The 12,303-nt window shown below is 45.4% G+C and overlaps 1 protein-coding gene across 2 annotated transcripts in view; it reads right to left on the reverse strand.

Annotated features, from left to right (window-relative positions):
* Positions 1-11,844, reverse strand: part of LOC106562457 (M-phase phosphoprotein 9) — a 36,002-nt gene extending 24,158 nt beyond the window's left edge. For both annotated transcript variants that reach the window (XM_014127364.2, XM_014127356.2), the window contains exons 1-8: positions 11,692-11,844; positions 10,695-10,987; positions 10,427-10,574; positions 9,033-9,122; positions 5,703-6,509; positions 5,338-5,410; positions 4,977-5,080; positions 4,682-4,801 (exon numbers count right to left, since the gene is read on the reverse strand). In XM_014127364.2, the coding sequence (XP_013982839.2) occupies positions 4,682-4,801; positions 4,977-5,080; positions 5,338-5,410; positions 5,703-6,509; positions 9,033-9,122; positions 10,427-10,574; positions 10,695-10,951 (1,599 nt within the window). In that variant the 5' untranslated portion in view covers positions 10,952-10,987; positions 11,692-11,844. The remainder of the gene's footprint in view (positions 1-4,681; positions 4,802-4,976; positions 5,081-5,337; positions 5,411-5,702; positions 6,510-9,032; positions 9,123-10,426; positions 10,575-10,694; positions 10,988-11,691) is intronic.
* Positions 11,845-12,303: the final 459 nt, after the last annotated feature.

Raw genomic sequence — 12,303 nt, forward strand, 5'->3', positions numbered from 1 at the left:
AGAGAAATGCTGATGAATGTCTTGCTCGAGCTGTGTATGCAACTGGTTCACCTCTGATGCCCACAGGCAATGTGTATTAGAAGAGATTTCTGAATGTTCTTCACCCAGCATACACCCCTCCAACCAGAGTTCAACAGAGTTCTAGTGAAGGTCACGCAAATCATAGAGAAAGCAGACTGTATTGCAATCATCTCTGATGGGTGGTTGAATGTTCATGTGCAAGGAATAATTAACTACATCTCCACCCCTCAACCAGTATTCTACAAGAGCACAGACACAAGGGACAACAGACACACCAGTCTCTACATTGCAGATGAGCTGAAGGCAGTCATCAATGACCTTGGACCACAGAAGGTATTTGCACTGGTGACAGACATGAAGGCTGCTTGGTCTGAAGTGGAGGTCCTCAAGGACTTCATGGCACTGAAAACAATGGATACACTCTACAAGAGAGACAAGGAAATGGTTACGTATGTGAAGGGTCATCAAGTTATAGCAGCATCTACCTGATCAAGCAAAGTGAGAAGAATAAGAACACCACATTGTAGCTGCCCAGCAAGACCCGTTGGGGAGGGGAAGGAGTCTCTCCAAGAAATGGCCATATCACAGTCTGCCGATATGGACAACCCCATCAAGTGGATCCTCCTGGATGATGTATTTAGGGAGAGAGTGGTAAGCAGCCCAAAACCTATAGCAGTAGCCATTGCACGGATTGAGGGAGACAATGCCATCCTGTCTGATGTTCAGACTGCTTACATAAGTAAGAGAAGAAATCTGTACTGCCCTGCCCACTTCATCATTTCTTCAAGCAGAGGAAACTGCAGTTCTGAAGACTTCTGCCTGAAACACATACACACCGCAGCGTACATGTTGGACCCCAAGTATGCTGGCAAGAGCATCCTGTCTGGTGCAGAGATCAACAAGGCCTATGGTGTCATCACTATCATGTCTCACCACTTTGGCCTGGATGAGGGCAAGGTTCTTGGCAGTCTGGCGAAGTACACTTCCAAGCAAGGGCTTTAGGATGGAGATGGCAGTCGTGCCAACATATCTCATCAGCCACCTGGTGGAAAGAACTTTGTGGATCTGAGGCTCTTTCCAATGTTGCCTCCATCATCCTCCAAATCCCACCAACATCAGCCGCCTCAGAGCGCAACTGATCCTTGTTTGGGAACACACACACACCAAAGCACACAACAGGGTGACCAATACAAGGGTTGAAAAATTGGTAGCCACCCCGGGCAAATTTGAGGCTTTTTGAGCCTGACAACGAGCCATCCTCAACAAGGTTGGAAAGTGACAGTGAAGATGAGGTCTCAGAGTCTGATGTTCAAGAGGTGGACATTGAGGAGGTCCAGGGAGAAGACATGGAAGCCTGAGGAAGACAACCAAAGCTTTAGTTTCTAGACTGTCATTTAACAGATGCATGTTGAAAAAGTTTTTGGGAGATGCGATGGATCATTGGGGATCATTCAATATTCCCTTTTTGCTGTTCAGTGAAACCATCCCATGTGAAGAGTCAACTCATTTAATTAGTGTTAAATTGGTAAATAAATAATTATTTTTTTATTTCTATTGGAAGGACGTAATCATTTGCAACTATGTCTACTTATGATAAGGTAAAAGGTTTATGTTTCTGTCTCCATATGATAAGGTAAATATATCCAATGCAAAAAACACCTACATTTAAATGGTATTAATTTGAATTTGCATATATTTCCGTTAATTCCCATATATTCCCACGGAAAGTTCCCACCTCTGAAAATTCCCCAAAATGTGCAGCCATATATAAAATTAATACCATTTAAAATGTAGATGTTTTTTGCATTGGATATAGTTACCTGATCATAAGGAGACAAACATAAACCTTTAGAACTCGTTTTTCAACCACTCCACAAATTTCTTGTTAACAAACTATAGTTTTGGCAAGTCGATTAGGACATCTACTGTGTGCATGACAAGTAAGTTTTCCAACAATTGTTTACAGACAGATTATTTCACTTAATCACAATTCCAGTGGGTCAGAAGTTTACATATACTAAGTTGACTGTGCCTTTAAACAGCTTGGAAAATTCCAGAAAATAATGTCATGGCTTTAGAAGCTTCTGATAGGCTAATTGACATCATTTGAGTCAATTGGAGGTGTACCTGTGGATGTATTTCAAGGCCCACCTTCAAACTCAGTGCCTCTTTGCTTGACATCATGACAAAATCAAAAGAAATCAGCCAAGACCTCAGAAAAACAATTGTAGTCCTCCACAAGTCTGGTTTATCCTTGGGAGCAATTTCCAAACGCCTGAAGGTACCATGTTCATCTGTACAAACAATAGTACGCAAGTATAAACACCATGGGACCAGGCAGCCATCAAACCGCTCAGGAAGGAGACGCTTTCTGTCTCCTAGAGATGAACGTACTTTGGTGCGAAAAGTGCAAATCAATCCCAGAACAACAACTAAGGTCCTTGTGAAGATGCTGGAGGAAACAGGTACAAAATGATCTATATCCATAATAAAACGTGTCCTATATCGACATAACCTGAAAGGCCACTCAGCAGTTTGCAACTGCACATGGGGATAAAGATCGTACTTTTTGGAGAAATGTCCTCTGGTCTGATAAAACAAAAATAGAACTGTTTGGACATAATGACCATCGTTATGTTTGGAGGAAAAAGGGGGAGGCTTGCAAGCCGAAGAACACCATCCCAACCGTGAAGCACGGAGGTGGCAGCATCATGTTGTGGGGGTGCTTTGCTGCAGGAGGGACTGGTGCACTTCACAAAATAGATGGCATCGTGAGGAAGTAAGAATTATGTGGATATATTGAAGCAACATCTGAAGACATCAGTCAGGAAGTTAAAGCTTGGTTGCAAATGGGTCTTCCAAATGGACAATGACCCCAAGCATACTTCCAAAGTTGTGGCAAAATGGCTTAAGGACAACAAAGTCAAGGTATTGGAGTGGCCATTACAAAGCCTTGACCTCAATCCCATAGAAAATTTGAAAAACTGAAAAAGCGTGCGCGAGCAAGGAGGCTTACAAACCTGACTCAGTTACGCCAGCTCTGTCAGGAGGAATGGGCCAAAATTCACCCAACTTATTGTGGGAAGCTTGTGGAAGGCTACCCGAAACGTTTGACCCATGTTAAACAATTTAAAGGCAATGCTACCAAATACTAATTGAGTGTATGTAAACTTCTGACCCACTGGGAATGTGATGAAAGAAATAAAAGCTGAAATAAATCATTCTCTCTACTATTATTCTGACATTTCACATTCTTAAAATAAAGTGGTGATCCTAACTGACCTAAGACAGGGAATTTTTACTTGGATTAAATGTCAGGAATTGTAAAAAGCTGAGTTTAAATGTATTTGGCTAAGGTGTCAGTAAACTTCCGACTTCAACGGTATGTATATAAATGTATGTGTATCCACACACACACACCAAAAATATAAACACAACATGTATGTCACACCTGACAGGTGTGGCATACCAAGAAGCTGATTAAACAGCACGATCATTACACAGGTGCACCTTGTGCTGGGGACAATAAAAGGCCACTAAAATGTGCAGTTTTGTCACAGATGTCTCAAGTTTTGAGGGAGCATGCAATTATTCATGATGACTGCAGGAATGTCCACCACAGCTGTTGCCAGAGAATTCAATGTTCATTGATGTACCATAAAAACACTGTTTTAAAGAATTTGGCAGTATGTCCAACCGGCCATACGTGTAACCACGCCAGCTCACATCCGGCTTCTTCACCTGAGGGCTCGTCTGAGGGGAGGGGTGCTGAGGAGTATTTCTGTCTGTAATAAAGCCCTTTTGTGGGGAAAAACTAATTCTCAATGGCTGGGCCTTCATCTCTATTGCGTGGGTCTGGCTCCCAAGTGGGTGAGTCTACGACCACCCATGGCTACGCCCCTGCCCAGTCATGTAAAATCCATAGAATAGGGCCTAATGAACTTATTTAAATTGACTGATTTCCTTATATGAACTGTAACTAAGCAAAATCTTAGAAATTGTTTCATGTTTCGTTTATATTTCTGTTCAGAGAGGCCATTCTACTGCCAACATTTGTCTATGGAGATTGCATGGCAGTGTATTTGATCTTATACCTGTCAGCAACGGGTGTTGCTGATTTAAACGGGGTGTCCACATAATTTTGTGTGTGTGTGTTAGATAGATATATCTATCTATCAGTGGAGAATGGCTCATAATAATAATGGCCGGAATGGAGCAAATGGAATGGCAAACACCTGGAAACCATGTGTTTGATGTATTTTATACCATTCCACTGATTCCGCTCCAGCCATTACCACAAGCCCATTCTCCCCAATTAAGGTGCCACCAACCTCCTGTGAGATACACACCCACACATACATTTTTTTCCTTTTTTAATTGGAAGCACAAAACCATTTAGGCAACACGGATCTTGATCCATGAGGGGCTTGAATGTCTCTGCTGTAACCAAGAAGATAGCTCAATTCTTTTTTTTATAGCACCCCTTGTGTAAACTTCCGGTAATACAGTATACCCTGGTATGGTACAGAAACTATATGAACATCTGGATACCGCCCAACCTTAGTGTGTGTGTGTGTGTGTGTGTGTGTGTGTGTGTGTGTGTGTGTGTGTGTGTGTGTGTGTGTGTGTGTGTGTGTGTGTGTGTGTGTGTGTGTTATACCTGTGGTGACGTGGGGCTGCAGGTGAGAGAGCGGTCCCAGTCGGTGTGTTTAGACTCAGTAGTTCTCTGCTTGCTGTGGTAGATCTCTCTGAGAGACAACTTCTGGTCCTCTGGAGAGGTCTGCGAGAGACAGAGAGACGCACAACAAACTAATACAATGGTGGGAGGTGGTGTCATTTGTTTTTATTTACTTGGGATTGAGGTCTGAAAATGTGTGGGATTTCCCTAATGCAGAAGAGACTAACTTTTTTCAGCACAATGAAAACAAACACTTGTCCTTTTGTCCTTCACCTACCAGACTGATAGAGGCCTCCTGCAGCAGGAGGTAGGCTCCACTGTCGAAGCTGTCAGGTAGGGGGCGGTAGAGCTCACTCTCATCCAGGCGCCAGTACGTCAGACCTGAAGGGCAAGAAGCAGACACATATCACTACATTATAAACAACCTTAATACTATACTGCTTTATAACTACGTTAGTACAAGCACTTAGCATTATTGCTTTGACGGCATTTCAGAACTGCTGCTCAAGCAAAGGCAACAGTGTTATTCAACAAGGTGACAAGACCGCGCAGCATGTAGGCCAATGTTTAGAGCGGATACAAAGAGGCCTCTGTGTGTGTGTGTGTGTGTGTGTGTGTGTGTGTGTGTGTGTGGTTACCTGAGGCCTCAGACATGAGGCTGTCACTTCTCCTCAGAGGGAAGGAGTTGGTGAAGGTAGCAGCCGACCCATGCTGAAAACAGAGAGAAGCGAGATGAACATAGGAGAGAGAATGAGACCCAAAGCTAACTCCAGTCTTTTACTCTTTCCTTTTCAAAATGCTTCCCCACAAGGAATCCTGTTTCAACTGACTGTGACGCATATAAAGCAGGGCAGACACAGTGACACACAGACAAAACACAAGGTGATATAACAAAATGCCAGCGCATTATACTGACCCTAGTAATCCAAATAGTTTTACATCATTTTATCCAGCTACTATAAACTCAAACGGAACCGGGTGCGTCGGATGGAGTTCGGTGTACCTGGTCCTGGAGGTCAGTGTTCTCCAGGGGGCTGTCTCTAGGGCTCTGCCTGGGGCTGGGCTGCTGCTCCTGGGAGGAAGAGGTCTGAGGGCCACTCTGGCCCAGGAATGGGGCCTGGAGGGGTTGGGGGGAAGCCAGGGGAGGTTGGGCCTGCCCCGCCGTGCTCTTCTTGGGTTTGCTGCGTCTCTGTCTTTGAGCCCAGGAGGTCAGCGGTTGGCTGGAGGTTCTCTGCTGCTCAGGTGAACTAGGATTGTCTCTAGGAGCCACCTCATTGGCCGAGGCACTCCTCTGCTGACTCTCCTGGCCAATCAGAATGGTCTCTGTGTAGTCCTGGAGGTGAAGGGACCAACCAGGCTCCTCTTTCCCCCGGCCTCTATCTTCTACTCCCCCCGGAGTCTTTGTCCCCTCGAGCCCTGACCCCCAGGCCGACAGGGTCCCATACCCACTGCTCAGCACCGTCCCTGCTCCCTCAGCCCACCTCTCTCTTGGGGTGACCGGCCCTGGCCGAGGGGATGTGGGTAGAGGGAAGGTGGAGCTCAGAACGGGTTGGGGGACAGAGAGGGAGGTGGGGGGAGCAGAGAGAGGCAAGTTCCCATTGGGAAGGTCCGTGGAGGGTGAGGGGTGGATGGTGGCAACAGCAGGAGAAGAGGAGTAGTCTGGGTGTGTCTGTGTGACAGTAGACAGGTAATCGTGATGTGTCTGTGTGTTGGTGGTAGCAGTAGGGGTATATGGGTAATTGTTGTGGGTCTGTGTGCTGGTCTGGCGGTTCTGGAGCTGAACCAAGGCTTTGATCTCATCCTGAATCAGCTGGAGGAGGAAAATAACCACAGTGTAAACAGGCATCAGAACATGCTTCTTCATGGATTGTAGAACAGGCCACGTAAAGTTCAGAGCTGTATTTGGCAATAGTCAAATCAAATTCTATTGGTCACATACACATATTTAGCGGATGTTATTGCAGGTGTAGCGAAATGCTTGTGTTCCTAGCTCCAACAGTGCAGTAGTATCTAACAATTCACAACAATCTAAAAGTAAACGAATGGAATTCAGAAATACATAAATATTAGATTGAGCAATGTCGGAGTGGCATTGACTAAAATACAGTAGAATAGAATACAGTATATAAATAGAAGATGAGTAAAGCAGTAGGTAAACATTGAAGTGACAAGTGTTCCATTATTAAAGTGGCCAGCGATTCCAAGTCTATATATACAGGGCAGCAGCCTCCAAGTCGCAGTGTTGCGTAACCGGGTGGAAGCCGGCTAGTGATGGTTATTTAACAGTCTGATGGCCATGAGATAGAAGCTGTTTTTCAGTTTCTCGGTCCCAGCTTTGATGCATCTGTATTGACCTCGCCTTCTTGATGATAGCCGGGTAAACAGGTCGTGGCTCGGGTGGTTGATGTCCTTGATGATATTTTTGGCCTTCCTGTGTCATCGTGTGCTGGAGGGCAGGTAGTTTGCCTCCGGTGATGCGTTGGAGAGACCGCACCACCCTCTGAAGAGCCCTGCGGTTGCGGGCGGTGCAGTTGCCGTTCCAGGCGGTGATACAGCCCGACAGGATGCTCTCAATTGTGCATCTGTAAAAATGGAGGGTTTTAGGGGCCAAGACAAATTTCTTCAGCCTCCTGACTGGCCACACTGTCTGTGGCCCGTCAGGAAGTCCAGGACCCAGTTGCACAGGGTGGGGTTCAGACCCAGGGCTGCAAGCTTAATGATGATCTTGGAGGGTACTATGGTGTTGAATGCTCAGCTATAGTCAATGAACAGCATTTTTACACTGGTATTCCTCTTGTCCAGATGGGATAGGGCAGTGTGCAGTGCGATGGCGATTGCATCGTCTGTGGATCTATTGGGGCGGTAAGCAAATTAAAGTCGTCTAGGATGTCAGGTAAGGTAGAGGTTAAATTATCCTTAACTAGCCTCTCAAAGCACTTCATGATGACAGAAGTGAGTGCTACGGGGTGATAGTCATTTAGTTCAGTCACCTTTGCCTTCTTGGGTACAGGACCAATGGTGGACATCTTGAAGCAAGTGGGGACAGCAGACTGGGATAGCAAGAGATTGAGTATGTCCGTAAACACTCCAGCCAGCTGTTCTGCGCATGCTCGAAGGACGCGCCTAGGGATGCCATCTGGGCCAGCAGCCTTGCGAGGGTTAACACGCTTAAATGTCTTACTCACGTCGGCCACAGAGAAGGAATGCCCACAGTCCTTGGTAGCGGGCTGCGTTGGTGGCACTGTGTTATACTCAAAGCGGGCGAAGGTGTTTAGCTTGTCTGGAAGCAAGACGTCAGTGTCCGCAACATGGCTGGTTTTCCCTTTGTAGTCCGTGATTGTCTGTAGACCCTGCCACATATGTCTCGTGTCTGAGCCGTTGAATTGTGACTCCTTTGTTTCTGTACTGACGTTTTGCGGGGGAGGGTCTTGTAAGCATTTCGAAAAGTTGAGTAGCAGTGGTCCAATGTTTTTCCAGAGCGAGTACTACAGTCCATGTGTTGGTAAAACTATGGTTGCACTTTCCTCAAATTTGTGGTTTCCAGTTTGCATAAAGTCCAGTGTAATTCTGAGGGTCGTCATGGTATCAGCTTGAGGGGGAATATACTCGGCTGTGACTATAACTGAAGAGAATTCTCTTTGGAGATAATACAGTCGGCATTTGATTGTGAGGTATTCTAGGTCAGCTGAACAAAAGGACTTGAGTTTCTGTATGTTATCACAATCACACCATGAGCAGTTAATCGTGAAACATACACCCCCGCCTTTCTTCTTCCCAGAGAGTTCTTTATTCCCGTCTGCGCGATGTACTGAGAACCCAGCTGGCTGCATGGATGGGGACAGTATATTCCGAGACAGCCAGAGTATGTTACAATGCCTGATGTCTCTCTGGAAGGAGATCCTTGCCCTGAGCTCATCTACTTTATTGTCCAGAGACTGAACATTAGCAAGTAATATACTCAGAAGTGGTGGATGGTGTGCACACCTCCTGAGTTGGATTAGAAGTCCACTCCGAATACCTCTTCTCCGCCGGCGGTGTTTTGGAGCAGCCTCTGGAATAAGTTAAATTGCCCTGGGGGGTACGAACAAAGGACCCAATTCGAGAAAGTCGTATTCCTGGTCGTAATGTTGGCGAGTTACCACCGCTCTGATATACAAAAGTTATTTCCGGGCTGTATGTAATAACAACAACAAAAATCTGTGCTAATAATGTAAGAAATAACACACAAAAAAACAAAATACTGCAAAGTTTCTTAGGAGCTAGAAGTAGAGCTGCCATACCTGTCGGTGCCATCTTCTGTGAAAATCACACACACTCAAATAGTAGTACAAACCTGTATTTGGCACTGGTACTGTTCTTGCTGAGCCAGGATCTGCTCTTGGTACTGTTTCTCTACTAGCTGGAACAGATGCAGCCATCGACCCTGTTGAACAAAGGCACGTACACATCTTCAACATTAGGTCTGTACAGTACCATCCAGAAAGCATCGGAAAAGATTTCCTCTTAAAGTTATGGGCACATTTCCAGTGTGAATATGAATATGGCAAATAGTCAAATGTTCTGATTGGAGGGAAGAAGTGTGACAGCTGTGAGTTAGGCTCGCAGAAGGGGTCTGTGTGCGTGTGGGGGGGGGGGGTGCATCCGGAAGCAGCTGTGCTCCAGTGATGATGTGAGAAAAGTGAATTAGTTGTACTATGCCATGCACCCAGGGAGGTGAGGTGGCAGGGGAGGGGGTATACACCTGATATTACAGTCCATAAGATACTCACCGATTCCCTTTTAGAGACTCGGTTATTTGCACATTTTCAAACATTGGTTAAATGTTAATCTTTTCTGGGCACAATGACAGACTTGGGTATGGGTTGCATCTCAAAAGTAATCGAGCCTGTGTTTTCAGATCAGGAAAGATGTATGAGAGGAGAGGGCAGGAGCTCATTAAGACAATTGGGAAAGATCCCTGTAGAGCTGGGACGCAGGCAATTTGCTGACCTTGTTCATTACGACAGTAGCCTATATAAGTGAAATGTGAAGTTTGAAATAAGTTTGTTAATATTGGTGATTGTTCATGGGACAATTGATGGCTACAACAATCAAACTAGAAGTAGTAGTTTACAGGGTAATAAAACTAAACAAAGTGGGGCACATTAATGTTATAAACTTATCGTTCGATTTATTGTTATCAGATCAGTTCAGGCAATTTATCACAATATGGATTTTTGCCCATATCGCCCAGCTCTAGATCACAGTATTTAAAGCTGGGGAATACAGTACTCTCTCTCCGGTGTGTTTTCTTCTGTGTGAGATGAGGTGGCACTGCTGCCAGCATCACAGTTGTCTATTCCCCACAAATCATGTCCTGTCTGAAGAGATCAGCTGCAGTTGTGTGACGTGTGCAGTCTAGGGACCAAGTGTGTGTGTGCTGTCAGCTAGGATCCACAGGGACAGCAGAAGCGACAGAGGAGGGATGAGACTGCCGGCTGCCCAACGTGCTGCAGGAGAATAATGACCACACCAGCTAATCCCAGTATCACCCTTTGCAAGGAGAAGTTTAGAGAACACACACAATCACATGTCGCTGACATACTAACTGCCACAGACATTTCTCTATCAGTGGCTGCATTACTACTTGGCAGTCCTTCCACACTAAATACATGGTATCCTATATATCGGTTTGTCTGTTGTCCATCCTACCCTTGCAGTTACAAAAGAGCACAGACACTTTCCTACCTCGCAGTCCTTCCACATCTCCGGGTCAGTCTCTCCACTACTCTGGATCTCTTGGACCAGGGCTCTGAGGGTCTCCAGGGAGGAGGGGTTGATGAAGGGGAGACTCTTGCCAGGCCCAAAGGCCTCCTCCGTACTCAGACACAGGCTCCTGGGGAACACAGTAGGAGTCAGGAAAAGGGACTAGGTTGGAATACTCAATCTAGCGCACTTATTTCAAAACCTCCTACTACACTGCCACCTCCAGTCAGAGTCCACAGTCTCCACACACCTGATCTTATGGGGGAGGCTGCATGCTGGTGTGATGTCTTCAGCTCTCCCATCTACAGTTTCCCCTGCAGTCTTGGAGTTGGCATTGAGTTCCTCCGTCCCGGACAGCCCCAACCCAAGTCCAAGTCCCAGCCCCAGGCCAGAGGCTGCTGAGGTGCCCTCTGAGGACTCGCTTTCCTTGCCCCCTTCCCCGGCATGGCAGTGGCTCAGGGCCCCCAGGCTGGACACATCTTCAGAGATACTGTCATCTGTGGACATGCTTATGGGCCCGCAACCTGGGGGAGAGTCTGATACCTACAAAGGAGATAGAGGGGGACAATCAATGAGTGGAATGAGGGAGACAGCTCTCCCTTAATCTACAGGCTGATTGGGGTGGGGTGGGGTTAATACTTGCAGGAGATCGAGGGGAAAGGTCTGAAGTTACGTATGACAAACACATTTTTCAGGGTGAACAGTCCCTTTAAACTCCAGAGTACAGACATTGACCAGGACTGTGGTGTGAGATGAAATAAAAGCAGGTGGCTAGGCCCTTTGGTGATGGTGACCGTAATCAAACTTTCACTTTTAACTGGGGCAGTTTCATTCAAATAGTAACTTGCATACACTTACTGGATAAGATTAGAGTAGAAGCCTTGCAAGATATATCTGACAGGGGCATTAACCAGCAGTAAACATATGAGATCGTCAAGCAGACGTATCTAGCTACATTACAAGCTAAATATAACTACCTGGATATCGTAGCTAGTCTCCTTCTGCTTGCTAGTACAGTATTAATCTAGCTATTGATTAACTGCCCAGTTGTTCGCTGGCTGTATCCTGCTGGCTAGCTAGTTATCGTTGGTTAACCATGCTAACTGACAGGTTTGCAAGCATCAACGTTTACGATTGAAAATGATTGAAACTAGCGCCTTCGTCAGGCTCAATAAGCACACACTCGATTCATAGTTAATATGTAAAGTAGATTAATAAGATTTTTAATAAAGCTCGCTTTAACTTACCAGTTAACTTGTAACGTAACTTCACCCATATTTTACCTTCAACAATACTAGCCAGCTAACTAGTCTACTGCAGCTAACGCTAGCTAGCTAGCGGTGCTGCAGCATAACGTTCAACGTCAAAACATTACGCAATGTCTAATTGGCCGAATGAAATCGAAAACGACTTATCTGATTGGCTGTCTCTCTCATTCAGCCCTTATGATTTGCTGTGATGCACAGTGCACTGTACATGATTGGTAGAACTTGTAGGAAATGATTCATTCGCTGCAGGGGTAGAGCAATTCAATTTAACACGCGGGAGACAAAATTGTTGTTACAACCTAACAAATATGCGATTGCTAAATTGTTATCTGCAATCAGGTTTGGGTAGGTTACTTTCTAAATGTGATCCGTTACAGTTACAGTTACTCCAAATGTTAATCCGTAACGTGATTTTTGGATTATCCAAACTAGTGAAATCGGTATGTTACTAGATCCAACAGTGCAGTAGAATATCACATAAACACAATACGAATACACAAATAATCTACAAATGAGATAACGAGTCCATTTAACAATCCAATGAAGATATGAGTGAGCATATGTCCGAATATAAATACGTGGTGTGTACAT

This window comes from Salmo salar, chromosome ssa01 (genome assembly GCF_905237065.1).
Source record: "Salmo salar chromosome ssa01, Ssal_v3.1, whole genome shotgun sequence".
Taxonomy (NCBI): Eukaryota; Metazoa; Chordata; class Actinopteri; order Salmoniformes; family Salmonidae; genus Salmo; species Salmo salar.